At 42.3% G+C, this 19,139-nt stretch overlaps 1 protein-coding gene across 1 annotated transcript in view; it reads left to right on the top strand.

The window, feature by feature from the left end:
• XRN1 (5'-3' exoribonuclease 1) overlaps window positions 1-19,139 on the top strand; it is a 2,408,514-nt gene that overhangs the window by 2,207,480 nt on the left and 181,895 nt on the right. The window contains exons 45-46 of the mRNA XM_044071018.1: window positions 1,206-1,319; window positions 1,420-1,531. Coding sequence (XP_043926953.1) covers window positions 1,206-1,319; window positions 1,420-1,531 — 226 coding nt within the window. The remainder of the gene's footprint in view (window positions 1-1,205; window positions 1,320-1,419; window positions 1,532-19,139) is intronic.

The raw sequence follows: 19,139 nt of genomic DNA, 5'->3' as shown, positions 1-19,139 counted from the left end.
TGATGAACATAGTACAGTTGTGTACACCTACCATAAATGTAGATGTTCGAGTGTCTTCACTGTTGCAGTCTGTTCCTCCCTCCTGTCCCCTCTTATTTTTACTTTTGTGTGGTTCCTTTTTTCACCATTCTTCTGAGGTGTATTTGCAAAGGTTTTGGGACCATTTTCATTTTGGGACTCCTGACATCTGGGGCAAGAAAAACTGAAGAAGATGGCGTCGGCTGTCAGCTTTATACTCCTGGCACTCTGACGTCAGGGAGCAGAGTTGAACAGCCAACGCCGGACCCAGACTTTGGGATTCTGGCCGACCGAGGGCTGCCTGCCGGCAGGGGAGAACCCTACAGTCATGACTGCAACAGTGAAGACACTCGAACATCTACATTTATGGTAGGTGTACACAACTGTACTTTGTACTGTTCGATTCTCAGCTAGAGCGTATTCTGTGTGGAGACATGTGTGAATGGGTGTACCTTCGTATGAAGGTTGTGCGTCAGGACTGGCAACTCGGCACGTAAAAATCTACTGCCAATCAGCAGACCGGAGTTCCACTGTGGTGACCCCTAACAGGGAAAAGCTGAAATACACAACTTATTTGTTCATTTTGTTTGTAGCCTAGTAGCACCCATTAGACCCAAGTGGCTTTCACAATTTAACTGACACATTCAAAGTGGTTGCAGTATGAAAGAAGAAATTGTGAGGTTCAAACCTCCATATGGGTAAAAAAACAGCTTTTAATTGAAAGCCTTTGCTGGTGTGTGTCACAGTACTACTACTACCACCTCTAAAAACAAACAAATGGCAGACTTTTCTTTCCTGGTTTTAGACTTTGTCCTACACATATGGAATGAGTGGGTCTAAAACTACCTCAGACATTCTGTCTCTGAGTTTTTTAAAAATTGCATGGGTGCAATTTTATAATTTCAGACATGGTCACTGTATATTTGACAGTATTTGTAAACAGCTTTAATGTTTAGGAAACAGTGAGTCAGTAATTGGGCTTTATGAAACTGGTTGATTTATACGTTTTGGTGTTTGTGCCTTCAGGCGTCAGTACATCTATGAATTTGCACTAAATCCCTATCCACTTTGCTGGAGGCTGTGCCGTCTTTAGTACTATTTTTCAATGAAATTACTTTGCATATGTTCTCTGTAGAAATGCTTTATATGGATATGTGGTACTTATGTTTATACCTTTTTTCACCAAGGGTATGATGGTTTGTCAAGTGAAATTAGCAAATGGATTACTTGTACATGGACCTCAATGCCAGTATGAAGTTGAAGCTAAGGAAAAAGCTGCACTCTTTGCATTACAGAGACTGGTAAGGTGGCACTCTCACATTGCTGTACTTTGAGTCAGTACATTCTAGAATAAGCATGCTGAGCAATTATTTACATTCTCTTTCATGATCTCTCTCACAGAGTTCACTTGGTACAAATCTTCCATTACCTCCACCATTGTTTCCAAATTTTAAACAGATCAGAGCTGCTGTTTCACATGGCACAATGCGTCCAGTTTTTTGTCAGTCCACATGTAAGTTTTTTAATAATATTGAGAATTAATGTTTATTGCATATTTAACAGTCTTGACATTATTCAAAAAAACAAACCAAAGGTTAGTTGTATACTTGGATTTAAAAGGTTGTTTTGTACAGCTTGTTTTGCATACTGTTTAACAGTGGAAGCTGACCCCTCTGACTTTCCTTGCTGTATTTTCAAATTTCATTGGATCTTATTAACAATAGCCAATTCCAAAAACTAGCCATTTTATACTATCTATTGACTAACTTAACTGTCACAGTTTTCAATTTTTTTATTACTTTATTCATAGGTTTATACTAGGCTAACAACCACCAGGGACTTCATAAGCCTAGCTGTGAAATCCAGCCCAATTGTGTCTGTATGCATCAGGGGCATTTATTAGGAGGGGTATGTTAAGAAGTTTCTAGAGGTTATGTGGGGGGGGGGGTTGTTGGTTTAGGCATTACTTTCTGTTTCTGTCTGTAGGAGAGATGGTCAGATCGGGGTGACTTTCCAATTTCCTATCCATTGGTAAAGGTTATGTTTAAACAAGGTTAAGGATAAACTTTGATTCACATGAATGGGGATCTTGTTTCAGAGAATGGGGATCATCTGAGAGACGCATCTGCCTCGCCAACATGTCTTATTTATGTCACAAGCAAAATTTAATTCCTTGGATCTAGTGGTTCCTCATGCTGTTTATATTGCGGATGTGCAAAAAGGTCCATCAGCACTGGGTCCGAGGATGCCTTGTATGTCAGGTATAGATCGCCTCTCAGTAACCTGTAGGAGGCCATGTGTAGATACAGTAATCTGTAGGAGACAGAGGCTAATAAGTTCATTCTGTCAGCTTGCACTGCTATTTTTGTTTTCCATAATTTCATTGTTTCATTCTTTAAGCTCTTCCTCTTTTCCTCTGCCCCCCTTCCATTTGGTTGTCACTTTATCCTCTTCGTTAAACTCCTAGAAATTGTGGACTTCCACTCACTAGTTTAACTTGTATTTTGCTCCCAGTATACTTTCCTTTTCATATTAATTTGCATAGCCCTCTTTTTAGTGCACTTGATTTTGTATAACACCAGGCAGTGGCTGAAATAGTTAATTTGGATGGAACTAGTTTGCAGTATCAAAGGTAAGCTTTTCGATGCCTGGTTTATCACTTGCGCTGCACCACAGTTCTTGCTGATGGTGGCCATCAGTGTAAAACAAAATATTTACATTGCTTTGCAAGGGGGATGCTCTTCCCTGCACCCACAATGAAGGTGTTTTGCCCCCACATCAGTCTTTATATTTAATACCTCTGTGGCTTCAGTACTTCATACTGAGAGGATGCAGTGAGTCCCCGTCAAAAATATTAGCATTACCTACACTATCTGTTAGTTATATTGCAGCAGTCTGCCTGATTGTAGTATGATTCTCTTCAGTAGACCATGTGTGATATTTAAGCAATAACCCATGCCTAGGTGTGGGTAATGCTGGATTTACCCACGGTTGGTGTGGTTTGGTCATGCGGGCGAAGCCTGAGTGGCCAGACAAAGACAACCGTGGGTAAGTCCAGCATTACCCACACCCAGAAGTGGGTTATTGCTATTATTCAATGACATTATTTAAGAAAAAAAATACTTACTTTTCTTAAATAATGGCATTGTATAATGCCTCCCTGCTGCTCTTCTGCAGCTGTCCGGTATTCTGCGCATGTGTATGCTTACACAGTACATCAGAGCTGTGTGTGGAAGCAACGGAGAAAGCAAGATCTCCGTTGCTTTTTAGAAACTGTATTGCTGTGATAAAGGAGTTTAACATAGCGAGACAGCTTTAAAAAAAGCAATGGAGAATCCCCGTTGCTTTTTTTAAAGCTGTCTCGCTGTGCTAAACCCATTTAACACAGCGAGACAGCTTTAAAAAAAGCAACGGTGAAAAGAAGATTTCTGTTACTTTTTTTAAAGCTGTCTCGCTATGTTAAAGTCCTTTAACATAGAGAGACAGTTTCTGAAAAGCAACGGAGATCTTGCGTTCTCTGTTGCTGTAAAAAAAAAAAAAAAAAGACTTAAACTAATGGAAAAAGTATAACCAATCAGCATGCACGTTTTGGAATATTAATGGGGGGTTGTTGTATAATATTGCAGTTAGTATGGTCAAGTAGACTCATTTAGGCAAGTGTAGTATCCCACTCAAAAAGTAAGCAAGCAAGAGTGTAAGGAAATGTAACAGACTACTAATTATTGACCTTTCAGTAAATACATTGATGGTAGCAATACATTGCAGGTAATTGCTTTGTCTGACATATCCAGCTCACTACCTAGTGGTAGTCATTTGACATATCTGCACCTCTCCATCTGAATGTTCCATATAGTACTGCTTCAGGTCTTATGACGTAACCACAAAGAATTTCATCAACGTTTGGCCCAAGGTGCATTAACTAGCCTATTTGTGTTTGAACATGCTGTTATTGGCAGTCCATGACTTGCAAAGGAGTCCAGTAGCAATTCTTCCATTTCTCTGTAGTTCACATCTCAGGAGAGGTGAACATGGTGGCTGCCAGCCATTTACTCATTCATGTCCTGGAGCTGTGTTTTTTAGACTTTTTTTGGAAGTGGAGCAGCCGGGAGGAGATCAAGCTATTTGCTGTGTCATATAATGCACTTCTCTTTTCTCTTCTGACAACATTAGTGCAAGTGCATGTTTAAGGTGGATCCATTCTCCATCCCATGGCAAGTGAGATTCCTGCTTGACCCCCTGACTTATTTTAAGGTTCAAGGAGGAAGTGCTTTAAGTAATGGACTTTGTATAGCTAATGCCAAGAAGGACATGGCTTCACAGTCTCAGGTTCCTGGTGGTACAGAAAAATTTTCTGGTACAGTAGACAGTCGATTATCTGAACGTCAGTTATCCAAACACAGCCTTCCAAAGATTTCAGGTAGGAAAAAATCATAAAGTCTGAGTATGTAAACGTTATACGTATTCGTTTGTGCATGTTATTTGAGCTTGTAGCTGCTTGTGTGTGAAAAATATTCTTTATTGTCTGCTGGAATCGCTGAATGGTTGAAAAGTGTATTCCCTGCGTGCAAAAAAAGCAAGATTTTAGAAGTATTTTATCTGGTTCAATGTATGTTTAATTATCCGAACCGTTTGATTATCCCATCTACCTAGGTCCCAGTTAGTTCAGATAATCGACTCTGTACTGTACTCTCAAGTTGGGTACTCTGTGGTCAGGCAGCAGTAGACTCTACTTCATGCCCTTTCCAGAGCTTCTGTTCTGATGTCATTTTCATTCGTTTCTTGACCTGTGGGTTTTCGATTTGGTTGAAGAGCAAAGTAATCCTCGTTGCTCCTTTCTGGCCTCACCAGGTTTGGTTCACTTTTCTTTGGTCTCGCCTACTTTGTCCACCATGGGCTGTGGAACCTCTTCCAGACCTGTTGTCCCACCCCTTGGGACAGACTCATCTGAACCTTCAAGGTTTAAAATTGGCCGCATGGTTTCTCCAGTTCCACTGATGGCTAGACATTCCAGGCTTTCATTCCCGGTCTGACAGATTGTGATATCCGCTCACAAAGTGTCTACTAGGAAGATATACAAGATCAATTGGAAAAGGTTCACTATTTAGCCTCAGTAGAATTTGATAGACATTTTACAGCTCCTGTTCCTGTGATTTTAGACTTCCTGGCCCTTCTCTTCCAGAATGGATCCAGCTTGTTCCACGGTGAAGGTTCAGTTGCAGCTATTTTGCATTTCCACACTGGGGAAAGCTCAGCTATCCTAGCTTTGTCCAAACTATGTAAGGTTTTTCTCCGGGACACCTTTTTACTCTGTCCTCCAATCAAAGATCCAACCCCTCCTTGGGATCTTACTTTGATTTTACAAGCCTTGGTTCTTCCTACCTTTGAACCAGCAGCTGAAGTGGATCTAATGTTTCTCTCCTGGAAAACAGCCTTTTTGATTGCAGTTTTATCTAAAGTGGGCCCAGAAGACGATATCAATCAGTCCATTCATCTTTTAGTTTTCTTCACCAAGTTCCACAATATAGGAGAATGCACACTGCATCTTCTGGATGTTCATAGGCAATTATGTTTTTATCTGGACAGGACAAAATCCTTCAGAAAGTCTGACCAGCTGTTTGTCTTTTTCTGATGTGAGGAAAGGCACAGCAGTTACTAAACCTACTCTGGCCAGATGGTTGTGAGATTGCATCTCCTTTATTTATTCATCGAAAAGTATGCCCCTACATAAGTGTGGCAGAGCTCATTCAACGAGATCTATGGCAACTTCTCCAGCCTTTTCCTCGAATGTCAGTTGATATCTGTGCAACTGCCTCTTGGTCAAGGTCTCGTACCTTTATTTCTCATTATAAACTAGACATAATTTCCAGAAATAGAGCTACCTTTGGCTCTACGGTGCTTCAGAATATCCTTCCTTAGGTCCACCCTAGGTTCTGTGTAGCTAGGGACTCTGTCCCACAGGTCGAGAAATGAATGAAAATGAGAACATCAGATAAAGAAGTTATGTTCTTACCATAACATTTCATCTGTGTTCCTCCTGAACCTCTCCACCCTCCTTTTTCCTGGCCTTTTTTCCATGTAGACCTGACAGAGTTGGTCTCTCTCAGGAACTGTAGTTCCTGTAGTCCCTGGGTTGAGCTCCTGAACCATTTTCTTCGTCTGTATCTTTATAGATAGCTTAGAAGTATAAATTTTAGCAAATTCGATCTGAGGTATTCTGGGGGGGGGTGGGCATTTGGGATGGAGAGGAGGAGCTTGAGCATCGAATCTTGAGCTTGGAAAGAGGCCGAGTCAGATCCAAAGCCCACAGGTCGAGGAAGAATGAAAATAGACAACACAGATGGAACATTATGGTAAGAATGTAACTTATTTATTTTGTGACTCTCCTAACTAAAGATGTACATGAGTCTCACTGCTGCAGTAGCCTTAAGTTGTTTGGTTTGTATCCTGCCTAGGATACAAATACTGCCCAGCATTGGTGCCTTCCCCAACCTACACTTGACTGCTGATTGGACAAGCCCTTAGAGGGAAGTCAGCAGTCATGGTGTAGACAACTTCAGTTTTTTACTGCTTCAAGAGAAAGCAGCTCTTAACTTCACAAGAGCAGTAGTTGTCTTCAGGCTTCATTTCTTTCAGATACGTTCTCATAGTAGAACTCTTCCACAGCAGTAATTATTACTCTCTTAAGAGAATTTTATCATATTTTATTTTTTAATGTAAAGCAGTATTTCCTCTTTAAAAATATGGATAAATTTAATAATAAGTTTTCTGTGAGGAACCAATATTTTTAGAACGAGGCTTATCGTTGATTATTTGTGATTAAAATGTACTGCTTTTGAGACATTTTACTGAAAGATGTTGAATTTAACAGTCAGGAAGTGTTTTTCAAGGCAAAAAATAATTTGTGTGTGCATACTCTTGTGATAACATACCATCTGTAACTGCACATTTGAAGAAATGGATTTTAAGCTCTGACATGAATTTTTGCATACTGCTTGTGCTTTTACTTTTGAAGTGGGATTGTGTGGGAAACTCTGTGTGCTGCTTGTGAGCACTTGTAAGAAATCTTAGTTTTTGACTCACTATTTCCAGGAGAGCTTAGTGGCAGTCAGGCTTTTCCCTCAACTGCGGGATGGATATTTACTCCAGTTCTGCTGTTTCTTCTCCTGTATTTAAAAAGAAAAAACAAATGCGGACTCTACTGAGTCTGGTATCGGTCATTCCTGTTCTGAGTTTTTGATCACAGGCTTCAGAAATTCTCTCAGATTTTGTATGTCTGGATCACATTATATCAGTTCTTTACATTACCCTTTGAGTTATCCACAGTGCTAACAATGTTTACACATTGTCTAGCTCCAGGGATAGCTCATTGCAGACTGCAGGGCATTCACATAATTCCTTGTTTAAATTACATGCTTATCTTTGAAGCCTCTTTTACTGGATGTCAGGAGTCCTTCACATGGATCCCATGTTTTCTACTTCATCTGGATTCAACCCGAGAGACTTCGGACCCCATACAGACTGATTCTGTACTCTTTAGCTCATCTTAGTTTCACCTCCCTTAACCAGTAACTCCCTATTCCTCCATCAACTCCCCAGATCTAAATCCAAAACCAAAAGTACATAAGAGTTTATCTTCTCCACCAGGTTGTCCTATAGGGTCTATATCACTTCGTCGAAATGGCAGAAGTTCGAACGCCATATGTTCAAACTTCTAACCTTAAAGTGCAAAAACATTGAAGGCTTAGAACAGCGATTTATTTTCCCAGGAAAGAAAAATCTCTGTTCCAAGAAACACACACACAACACAAGCACACCAAAAAAACAGCAATCCACACACACGCACTTAAAATCCTTTATCTAACCCTACACTAAACTGTACATACACTATCTATCCACTTACCTTAACCCAAACCCTAACCCTAAGGTCCGTTACTATCGCACACTCACCTGACCCGCGCCCAAACTCGCCTATCCCACTCTAACCCTAAAGTCTGTCACTATCGCACACCCACCTCACTTGTGCCCTAACCCTAACTCACCTAACCCGCACCCTAACCCTAATGTCTGCACAATCGCACACTTATCTGAACCTGACCCGTAACTTTCCACCACAGTGCTGAAAATAGCGAAGCCACAGAAACGGCCCACCAAATTATTTCCCTGGGAAAGAATTCGGTGTTCCACGGCTTAGTGATCAGTTTTCGAACATCACAGTTTGAACATATGGTGTTCGAACTGCTGAAGTTTCAACAAACTGATAGGAACCCGTCCTATAGTACAAGCTACTAATTATTTTTTTGCATAATGTAGGGTTGTTACGTAAATATTTATTGGTACCAGTTACTTAACTTAATTCATATATTCATGATAAGTTTGATTTTTTTTGGAGAAGATTGAATGGAAAATGGAGATGTTAGAAGCCTCTATACTAACATTGCACATTCATTAGGTATAAAGGCAGCAAGTTATTTTTTAGGGGATAGTCCCTTGGTTAATTATGTGGTTGAACTACTTCATTTTTGTTTAACACAATTTTTTTTAAATTTAATTACGAATTGTTCCATCAGATTAAGGGAACAGCAATAGGGGCTCCATTTGCTCCATATATGCCAAACTCTTTATGAGGTTATTTGAAATTAAACATCTTTATAAGTTGAATTATTATAGAAAACATGATTAAATATTTCAGATTTATTGGTGACCTAATATTTTTATGTGAAGGTGGAGAAACCTTAATTATTTTGTAAATGATTTACAAGAAAATAGTTTTGGTATTAAATGTGATGGTTTGCAGTTTGGTAGGAAAGTAACCATTTTGGATGTTGAATTGGAGGGTGTACAAAGTGAAGGTATAAAAACTAGGGTTCATAAGAAGTTTATTGATACTAATAATTATTTAGATGGGAAAAGTTGTCACCCTCCAACCCCCCTACATTTGATAGATTTTCTACCTTATAGCGAACTATTACGTATTTCTAGACTATGTAATGAAGAAAAAATATTGGTAAATGAGTTATATAGAACGTGTAGCCAATTTAAACAGAGGGGTTATGATTTACAAATTATTGCGAAAGCGTTATATAGATTATTTGGTAGTGGTCAATATTTTAATAAGAATAAAAGTAGAAGTAATATTGTGAATTATAGAGAAAGAATGAGATATAATGCTATTATAGTTGGAAAAAGTGACAAAAGAATTTATTTTGTCACTACATGTAATGTAATGACAGATATAATTTTTAATGTTATTAAATCTGGCATTTTTTATTAAAATATAGCATTTTAGGCAATTGCTTTACCTAATAGACCATCTCTTCCTCTAAAGAGGGGACGTAGTATTAGGGACATGATTGTCTATGTTTTTTTTTCACCCCTTGATGCTCAAATGATGTTAGAAGCTAAAGTTTTTGGTATTGTACTTTGTGGTAATTGCTCAATATGTAGATATATAGTAAAGACTTTTGAGAAAATGAATAATGTAGAATGTGCCTTTAGAAATGTCTTTAGTTGTAGCACAGAAGGTGTTATTTATGCTCTGAGTTGTTCATGCAACCTTTTTTAAATTGGAGAAACTAAGAGGTCCTTTAAGGTTAGGTTGCAGAAGCACCTCAGAGATATTAAAAATAAAGTTGAAAGCCCCATAGCAGCCCACTACATATTATGTCATGAGGGGAATGGTAATTGCTTGAGGGACAGTGTTTTGGAAAGAATAAAATGGTTTAGTTTTGAAGTAAAGAGAAGATTATTATATAAAGAGACAATATTTATTTTGAAATATGGTACTTTGGTATCTACTGGTTTAAACTTAGAATGCATTTGGAAAGTGTTGTAGCTTAATTGGTTCTGCATTTTTACTGGATTTGTGTTTTATTGTTTAAAGTGTTAATGAATATCTATATATAAATTTTTTTGAAAAAGTTTACCTCTTTAAAGGCTTATTAGCCGAGGTGCTAGAGAATAAATATCTTTACTATTTACAAGAATACTGGCCTTTTTGGTTGTGTTTCATCTAGTTTGCCGTTATTCCTGGTCTGCAGCTTGGTCCTTGCCTCCACATGTTTTTCAGTGTTTATCTTGACATTTTTGCTAGGAGTGGTGAGGATGTTCTTCATCTCACATTGCTGCAGTCCTTACACTTGGGTAGTCCGCTGTCCACGGTCGGCCCGAATATCAAAGTATAAGGCTGACGTCGGTCAGGGCGCATTTAACTGACGTCAGGACGTCAGGGTACAAATGCGCATGACCGGCGTCATATCCTCAGTCTTTTTTGCCGCATGGTCCGATGCAGAAGCAGCATTGCAAGTGCCGGTTGGCGTTCTGAGATTTTTCGATTTAGAAGTTTCAGACCGAGTTCAAAGTTGGCTAAGTACCCCGTTGGGGAATATTTTAGTTTTTCTTGCCTCAGTCATTTACCGGATGTCAGAAAAAGTTAATAATTGCGTTTCTTGTGGGAAACAGATACCGCATAGAGATTATCATACTTTGTGTATTCCTTGCTTAGGGCCTGAGCACGACGTTGTTGGCTGTCGCTCTTGTGCTAGATTTAATAAACGCACTATAAAGAGAAGGTTGGATTGTGCAAGGTTAGTCTTTGGGAAGCGGTGCAATTATAAAATGCCGTCGGATGCTCCGACGCCTGCTTCCTCGAAGAAGCGCAAGGACAAGGCAGTTAAGCCTAGGCTAGAAGAACCGTCTGTACCGGACGCCGGTTCTTTAGAGGTGTCGGTGGAGCCGGTGGCTCCACCAGAGATTTCTTTGTGTTCCCAGTCTGAGACCTTATTATTGCAAGATGTGGCCTCTCAGGAGGCAAGTCAGGCTGAGGGGGCTTCTCAGGTTACTATACTCCCCTCCCTTCCTAAGGTGGCTAGGCCCTCTCCTTCTGTTTCTAAGGCTTCTCCCAGGGGCAGGCCAGGTTTAGCTTCAGTTGGTGTTACCCCTAGCTCTTCTGGTACTATGCCCAAGAAGCATATGCTTAAAATGGCAGAAGATTTGATTACTTTGATTAGGGGTTCTATGCCCCCTCCTGCTAAGAGGCCTAGGGTGGAGCCTGAGCTGGGGGGTTTTGAGCAAGCTTCAGATGTTTCAGAGTCTTCGGCTGAAGACTTGCAGGAGTACTCCCCTTATTCTGATTCTGATGTGGATGATTCTACTCCTTCTGCTACTCCTCCTGAAGATTTTTCTTTTTCAGAAACTCTTCATTCCATGAGGGAGCATTTTAAGTGGGAGGGTCAGGACTTCTCTGATTCCAGGAAACGGCTTAGGGAATTTCTGTTTTTACCCCAGCATAGGCCTTTGGCTATACCTCCTGTTTTGGATGTAGTGGAAGATGTTTTACAGAGGCTTCTCTTAATCCTGATTCTTTGCCTCCTGCTCCTGTTAAGCCGGATAGGTATTACAGGGTGCCTGAAGTTCATAAGTATCTTTTAAGAGTCCTAGGGCAGACCCAGAAACTGTTAGCCAGGGGCCTAAGGGTGTTAAGGCTTCTGTTGTTAAGAATCCGGTTCCTACAGACAAGGAGGCTAGGGCCTTGGATAGATGGGGAAAGAAAGTTTATACTTCTTCCACTCTTGCTATGAGGGCTCTGAATTGCCAGTTTCACATGGTGAAATACCAAAACTATCTCCTTTCACAATTGAAGTCTAAGGTTGATGCTCTGGCAGTAGGTATTGATTGTAAAGAGTTGCAAGATTTAGTACATGTTTCTGAACAAGTGGGTAAGCATTCTTTGCAATGTGGTTTTGATGCTGTACAGGCCTCGTCTAGGGTGGCTGCCACTGGGACTGTTCTTCGCAGGCACGCCTGGCTGAGGGATCAGAATTTGTCTGAACATGTTAAAACAAGGATTTTAGATGCTCCTTTACAATCTGACGTGTTGTTTGGTCCTCCTGTTGAGACAATCTTAAAGAAAATGGAAGACAAGGCTAAGTCTATGCAGACTGTTAAAGATTTTTTGCAGGTCCAGCCTCCAAAGTTTAGTAGAAATTGGCCTACTAAGGGGTGGACGTATCCTTCTTATGATTCCCAGTCTAGGGGTAGATCTAGACGAGGTAAGGGCAGAGCTCAGGGCTCTTTCAGGCCTAGAACAGGGAGTTCTCCTGCACAGGCTTCTGGTGAGGGCAGGGGTCAGTCCTTTCGTAAGCAGACCCAATGACCTACCTTTTCAGCTGCCAGAGCCTGCTCGTCTGGCAGCACCTTTGGGAGGAAGGTTGGCACTTTTCAAAGAAAATTGGAGTTTAATTACCCAGGACAAATGGGTATTGGATATCATACACCACGGCTACAGGTTTTATTTCCATACCTTGCCTCCTTTCAAAGGCATGCCAGACGTTCCTCCTCAACAAAGAATAGAGGCTCACAAACAGGTTTCTCTGTTGCTCCAACTAGGGGCCATACAGCCGGTCCCTCTGCCAGAAGTGGGCCTAGGATTTTATTCTCGCCTGTTCCTAGTACCAAAGAAGGGGAACACGTGGAGACCAATTTTGGATTTATCTATCCTCAACACTTATCTGGACATTCCCAAGTTCAAAATGTTGACGTTGCAGCAGCTTTTACCTCTGCTGGGCAAAGATCATTGGATGGTAACTTTGGATCTCAAGGAGGCTTACCTTCATGTTCCTATCAGACTCAGTTGCAGAAAGTATCTGCGTTTTCGAGCTGGGACTTCTCACTATCAGTTCTCTGCATTGCCCTTTGGCTTATCTACTGCGCCCAGAGTGTTCACGAAAGTTCTGGCTCCAGTGATAGCTTTCTTCAGACTAAAAGGAATACAGATCTATCCTTATTTGGACGACTGCCTAATTCTGGCTCAAGGAAGGGAAGAGCTTCTTCATCATTTGGAATATGTGATAGCAGTGCTAAGATGCCTAGGGTATTCTGTGAACGAAATAAAGTCCAGTCAAGTACCCTCTCAAGACATGTGCTTTCTGGGTGTGAGACTGAATACAGCAGCCCAGATGGCCTTTTTAACCCCGGACAAACAAAAGAGTCTATCCCTTTACTTCCATCAACTATCTCATCAGTCCGGGCTGACTGCAAGGACAGTCCTTCAAGCCTTAGGGTTCATGGCATCTTGTATTCTGGTGCTTCCCAATGCCAAACTGCATATGAGGAAGCTACAATGGTATCTCAAAATGTATGGACACAGCACTGCCAGGATCTGGACACTGTCATTCAAATAATACCTTGCATTCAGAAGGAATTTTGTGGTGGGCTCAGGAATGTCACCTAAACAAGGGACTCTCTGTGACCCGGCCAGAGGCAAGTCAGATTTTAACGACAGATGCCTCGGACAAAGCTTGGGGAGCTCATCTAAATGGAAAGTGGATACAAAACAAGTGGCCTGTCAGACTACAACATCTCCATATCAACATGAAGGAGATGTTAGCAGTCCAGTTTGCATTAATAGCTTTCAAGGAATTCCTTCTTCCAGGACAGGTGTTGATTCTAACAGACAACACAACTGTCATGTGGTACATCAACAAGCAAGGGGAACGATTCTTATCCTCTATGCAGGCAAGCAATGATTTTGTGGGAGACTGCTCTCAGTTTACAGCTCAATCTTCAGGCAAGGTTTCTGCCAGGAGCACAGAACTCCTTAGCAGATGTGTTGAGCAGGCAATTATGGATCCCCACGAGTGGAAATTGGATCCTCATGTATTTCAGAAATTGACAGTGTCATGGGGAACTCCAGACATAGATCTGTTCGCTTCTCCACTGAACCATCAGCTGCCAAAGTTTTGCACAAAAAGGTTTCATCCCACAGCTTGGAAAGTGGATGCTCTTTCTTTCAATTGGAGCAATCTTCATGTGTATGCCTTTCCACCTCTGCCTCTCCTCCCAAAGGTACTTCTAAAGGTCAGACAGGACAAGCCAAGGATGATTTTAATAGCTCCAGATTGGCCTCGACAGCACTGGTACCCATTACTGAGAAGTCTAGTACGGAAGCCTCCATGGCCTTTGCCTTCGATTCCACACCTGTTGTCACAGGAGGACAGCCATTTGCTCAATGTCAAGCTTCATTCTCTGCACCTAACAGCCTGGCATATTCTGTTTTGAACCATAGTGGGCCTCCACTTCCTCAGCAAGTTTTGAATGTTATTTTGGAAGCTAGAAGGCCTAGTACAAGGAAAGTGTACGCAGATAAATGGAAGAGATTTTTGTTTTGGAGTGCAGCAAAAGATTTTGATGTTTCTGGGCCTAATTTGAGTGTGGCTCTTCAATATCTTACTGAGTTACTAGACAAAGGTTTGTCTTTCTCTTCTATTAAAGTTCATGCTGCAGCAATTTCAGCTCACTATGATTGCGACCCGCCATTGTTTTCTCATCCTTTGTTCAAGCAATTTCTTAGAGGGGCAAAGAATATAAGACCCCCACGAAGAGCTCCTACTCCTGCTTGGATCTCAATTTTGTGTTGGAGAAACTCACTCTACAACCTTTTGAGCCTGCAGCTACTGCTGAGTTGAAATATTTATCATGGAAGACTGCTTTTTTGTTGGCCATTACCTCTGCAAGAAGGGTTTCTGAATTACAGGCCCTTATGGCAGTTGAGCCTTTCTTGATTTTCCATAAGGATAGGGTATCATTACGTACTAATCCTTCCTTTATGCCTAAGGTGGTTTCTAGTGTGGCTTTAAACCAGTCTATTCATTTGCCTACTTTTTATGCAAATCCCCAAAATAAGGGGGAAAAGATTTTGCACACTTTGGATGTACACAGGCAGTTGCGTTATTATTTGGACAGAACTAAAGGGTTCAGAAAGTCTCAGCAGTTGTTTGTTTCTTTTGCTTTGAGTTCTCAGGGCAAGCCTGTGTCAAAACAAACCATTTCTAAGTGGATTGGGTTTTGCATTGCTTTTTGTTATTCCCATCATGGCAAGGAGGTTCCAGCTGGGATTAGGCCTCATTCCACTAGGGCTACTGCCACTTCAACAGCTTTTTTGAGGGGAGTGGCAACCAAGGATATTTTGGAGGCAGCTACTTGGAGTTCTGTGCATACTTTCTCTAGGCATTATCACCTGCCTCTTTACTCTAAGTCCAGGGCTGGTTTTGCCACTGCGGTTTTGCAGGGCATTTTGGCAGCTCCTGCTTCCTTATAGTTAGCCATCCTCCCTTATCTCTGCTTTGGGATTCTACCCAAGTGTAAGGACTGCAGCAATGTGAGATGAAGAACATAGTACAGTTTTGTACCTACCATAAATGTAGATGTTCGAAGATCCACATTGCTGCAGTCCAATTTACCCTCCCTCCTTCCCCTCTGTAGTTGGAGGTGGTTGTGTGGGTTGGGTTGTCCATATTGTGTATTTTGTATATATTGTACATATAGTTAGTGCAAGGGTGGTTGGTTATTTGTTTGCTGTCTTTTGGTTTTGACCTTTATTTTTAAGGTCTTCTGACATCTGGGGCAAGAAAAGACTGAGGATATGACGCCGGTCATGCGCATTTGTACCCTGATGTCCTGACGTCAGTTAAATGCGCCCTGACCAACGTCAGCCTTATACTTTGATATTCGGGCCGACCGTGGACAGCGGACTACCCAAGTGTAAGGACTGCAGCAATGTGGATCTTCGAACATCTACATTTATGGTAGGTACAAAACTGTACTTTTCCCTTTCTCTTTCTGCTAGTGCTAAGCCTTTGTGTGTTCTAGATAGCTTTGTTAGGTAGTGTCATAGTTTTGCTAGGTTAGGTAGGTAGAGCACTTTTTCCATAATACCCTTCCCAACCTTTTTTCCCAAATATAGAGAGTATCTTTTTACTGTGCATGGGTGTGTGTATGTGTCTGTTTTTTGAGTGTTTTATAGACAAGGAGTTTAAGTGCATGCCCTATAGGCACAAACTGCCCTCTCAGGATGTACACCTCAAGTGCGATTATTGTCTGGGCCTTGGAGCATTTAGACTCCAGTTTTTCTATCTGCAAGAGCTTTTGCTGGCTAAGCTGATCGTTAAGGGGCTCTTGCCATCCAGTTTTTCTTCTGCTATTTCTAAGGCCTCTCTCCTGGATCCTAAGACCAGTTCTGGGAAGTCTTGGTCGCAAGACTCCAGGCACTCTAGGAGGGAATGCAAGAGATCTTCCTTGGATTCCACCTGTGGGACAGCTCCTTTGGGTTCCCTGAGTCCTAAGGTTCCTTGGCTTTCAGCCTCCCTGGGTATTTCTGCACTGGCTTCAGCTTTGACATATCAGAGCCAATTGCTTTTGGTGCCTAAAGTCTCCAGGAAGGCTTCACAGTCCTGAGCAAACCCTGTCCTTTTTGGTAAAAAGGGCACATTCAGGGTAGGGTAACATCCACTTTTCCCCTGGTATGAGTCCTCCCCATCTCCACCCTGGTACCAATCTTCTTTGGCTTGGATCTGATATGCAGGGTTTTCTTCCTGTAGAACCGCAAAGCTGTCGTCTGTGGCATTTTCAGTATCAGTCAGAATGGGAGCAGCTGATGCAGTCATTTTTGTAGGCATCGATGCAATTAGGACTTATCTCCTCAGGTTCAACACAGACTCTGGGACCTTCGGCTTTATCTTTTGGATTTCCTTCCTAGGCCCCTCAAGAGATGACATTGAGGCTGGAGTTTTAGGGTCAATGGTTATGGTCTCTGGATCATCAGTGTCTCAAAGCTTCAGCTCTGGTCTCCATGTTGGATCTGGACACGGTCCCTTTGGGTTCGGGGTTGTCTTAGGTGCCTTCAATTTCCGAGACCCTTGGATCCAAGAAGCTTGCTTCAGCCTCAACCTTTGGCATTGTTGAGAGGATGTTCTCAGTTAGAGAGAAGGGTCAGATGTCACCCCCCTCCCATTTTCAATTTGTTCCTCTGACCAGCCATCAGGGTGCTCCTGGACTGCCTCCAACAACTAGCCTCCAGGCTGCCCCTTTGGAGAGGTTATCCCATTCTTCCACCTCTTCATCAGTTTCGTCAGAGTGGAAGATTTCAGGGAAGAGAAAGTACAAGAGGAAGCACTTGGACTGTCTGGCAAAATCCATTATTGAGGATACTGAGGATGAGGAGGAAGAGGTTTCCCCAGGTCCCTGCATGATGCCTCTCTTGGCAATTTATTGGAGCTGCTTTGCCAGCTTGGTGGGGGTGGGGGTGGGGGGGGCTGTACTACCAAAGCCTCTTCTCTGTAGGAGTCAGTTTTATTGGTGGCCTTTTGCTTAGGCCCATCCACTCTCTCAGTGGTGTCCCCTCCATATGCCTTCATAGACCTCATGTCCCAGAGGACATGAACGGATCCTGATGCAGTAGAACTAATCCCTTGGAAACCGGGCAAAGTTTTTGTACCACCCAAAGACAGGCCTCATTGCAGGTAAGGGTCCAGCTGCCGATGCCATTGTAGTAGCGGCAGCCACCAAAAAGATTTCTGTAGACAGAGCTTCTCGATTCATTCTTCCAAATAGGGTGTCTTGATCTATTAGAGAAGTGATCCTATGCCTCATCCATTTTTACTGTGGGAACTCTTAATTACTTATTGCACTTGACAAGGCTTCAACAAGATCTTGTTTCAGAAGTGTCAGGCACTCTCAAGCCACAGCAGTCTCCAAATACCTAAAAGAAGCTGTAGATTTTTTTTGTCCACCTTTACTTCCATCAACATTTCTGAGAGTATTATTTTCAAATGTGGCTAATGGAACATCCAGAATGACAGGTTCTGGGATTGCGTTGAGACACCATGTCTGAATGTGGCTGTGCAACTTTGCAGACTTGTTCAAAGCATGCTTCATTAGTGCCCCTTTTGATGGGTTCTCTTTGTTTGGATCCAAGGCTAAAGACACATTGATGAGGAGTGAACAAGATGGGCAGAAACTGTTCACCGTCATTTATTTTTCCACCCCCCCCCCCCAGTGATCCTTCTGTAGGAATCAGAAAGGGGGTAATCAACTCTTCTTCAAGAACTTGCAGTTTTATTCCCACAACGCTCCTCTAGAAAGTTCTTCCTGAGGGCGGGAGGATCATCATGAACACTGCCCTAGGTGCAGGGGTGGTCTGCAGAATCGGGGCTTCTGCAAGGCTTTTTCTGGTGGGCCTTTACAGTGATCCTGAAGGATTGTCCAACTGCTTGCCTCTGGAGGCAGTCTGAGCTTGTTTAGCTGTCTACCCCAAAGCTTGGGAGGTCATCACCTCAGATGGCTGGATATTGAAAGTCATATCTAAATGTTATGTTTTCTCCTTTGTACACTTTCAAAATATCTTCCAAAACATTTCCCCAATGTTCCACTCCATCAGGGACCTTTTGCAGTGGCAGAGATCCAAAAGCTGCTTGTATAGCAAGTCATCCAAGAAGTTCCACCAGATCAGAGAGGATCTGGGGTCTATTCCAGATTCGTTTTAGTACCAGAGTGGACAAAGGACCTCAGACCAGTCTTGAACCTGAGCAAGCTGAATCAGTTCATCAAAAAAGACCAAGTTCCGGATGGGTGTGGTGCAGTCCATATTGCATGTTCTGAGGAAGGACGGTTGGATGTGCGCCTACCATCACATGAGGATAGTTTGGTGTTCTCGGATTTTCTTTCACTTCCATCTGGGAGCCAGTCATTATCAGTTTGTCATTTGGTCCCCCCCCCCCCGGGTGTTTACCAAGTGCATGACAGTGGTCACAGCCTGCCTCCAGCTGCAGGGATTTCAGTTTTTTCTGTACCTGGACAGTTGGTTTGTCTCCACCCCCACAAAGGCATCGTTGATCCCCGCCAGGGATTCCTTGCTCCAACTATGTGAAAATCTAGGCATCACAATCAGTTACTTCAAATTGAGCTTTCAACCTGTACAAGTCTTAGAGTTCATAGGGTGCCTTTTGGACATGGTCCATCAGATTGCCAGGCCCCCAAGCTCCAGAGTTTTCAGTCTTTGAGCTTCGGCCCTGTCAGTGCTGGCAACTCCCAAACCTCCAGCTGATGCACTTCTAAAGCTTTTGGGTCATATGGCAATGTCAGTAGGACTGGTCCCTCTGGCCAGATATCCCATGAGGGCACAACAATGGACAATAGCTGTGCAGTGGTCACTCATGAATCCTTTGGATTTCCTGATATGGCTGAGGAGTGTGTGTCAGAAGCAGATTCAGTGGTGGTTACAGTCTCTGTTAGTATTTCAAGGGAAACCCTTTGTAATTTTCTCCTTCGGCCACGGTCACTATAGATGC

This window comes from Protopterus annectens, chromosome 5.part0, assembly GCF_019279795.1.
Source record: "Protopterus annectens isolate FY-2018-M chromosome 5.part0, PAN1.0, whole genome shotgun sequence".
NCBI classification, from domain to species: domain Eukaryota; kingdom Metazoa; phylum Chordata; order Ceratodontiformes; family Protopteridae; genus Protopterus; species Protopterus annectens.
The sequence above is the reverse complement of the archived record's forward strand: the minus strand, read 5'-3'. Positions and strand labels throughout refer to the sequence as shown.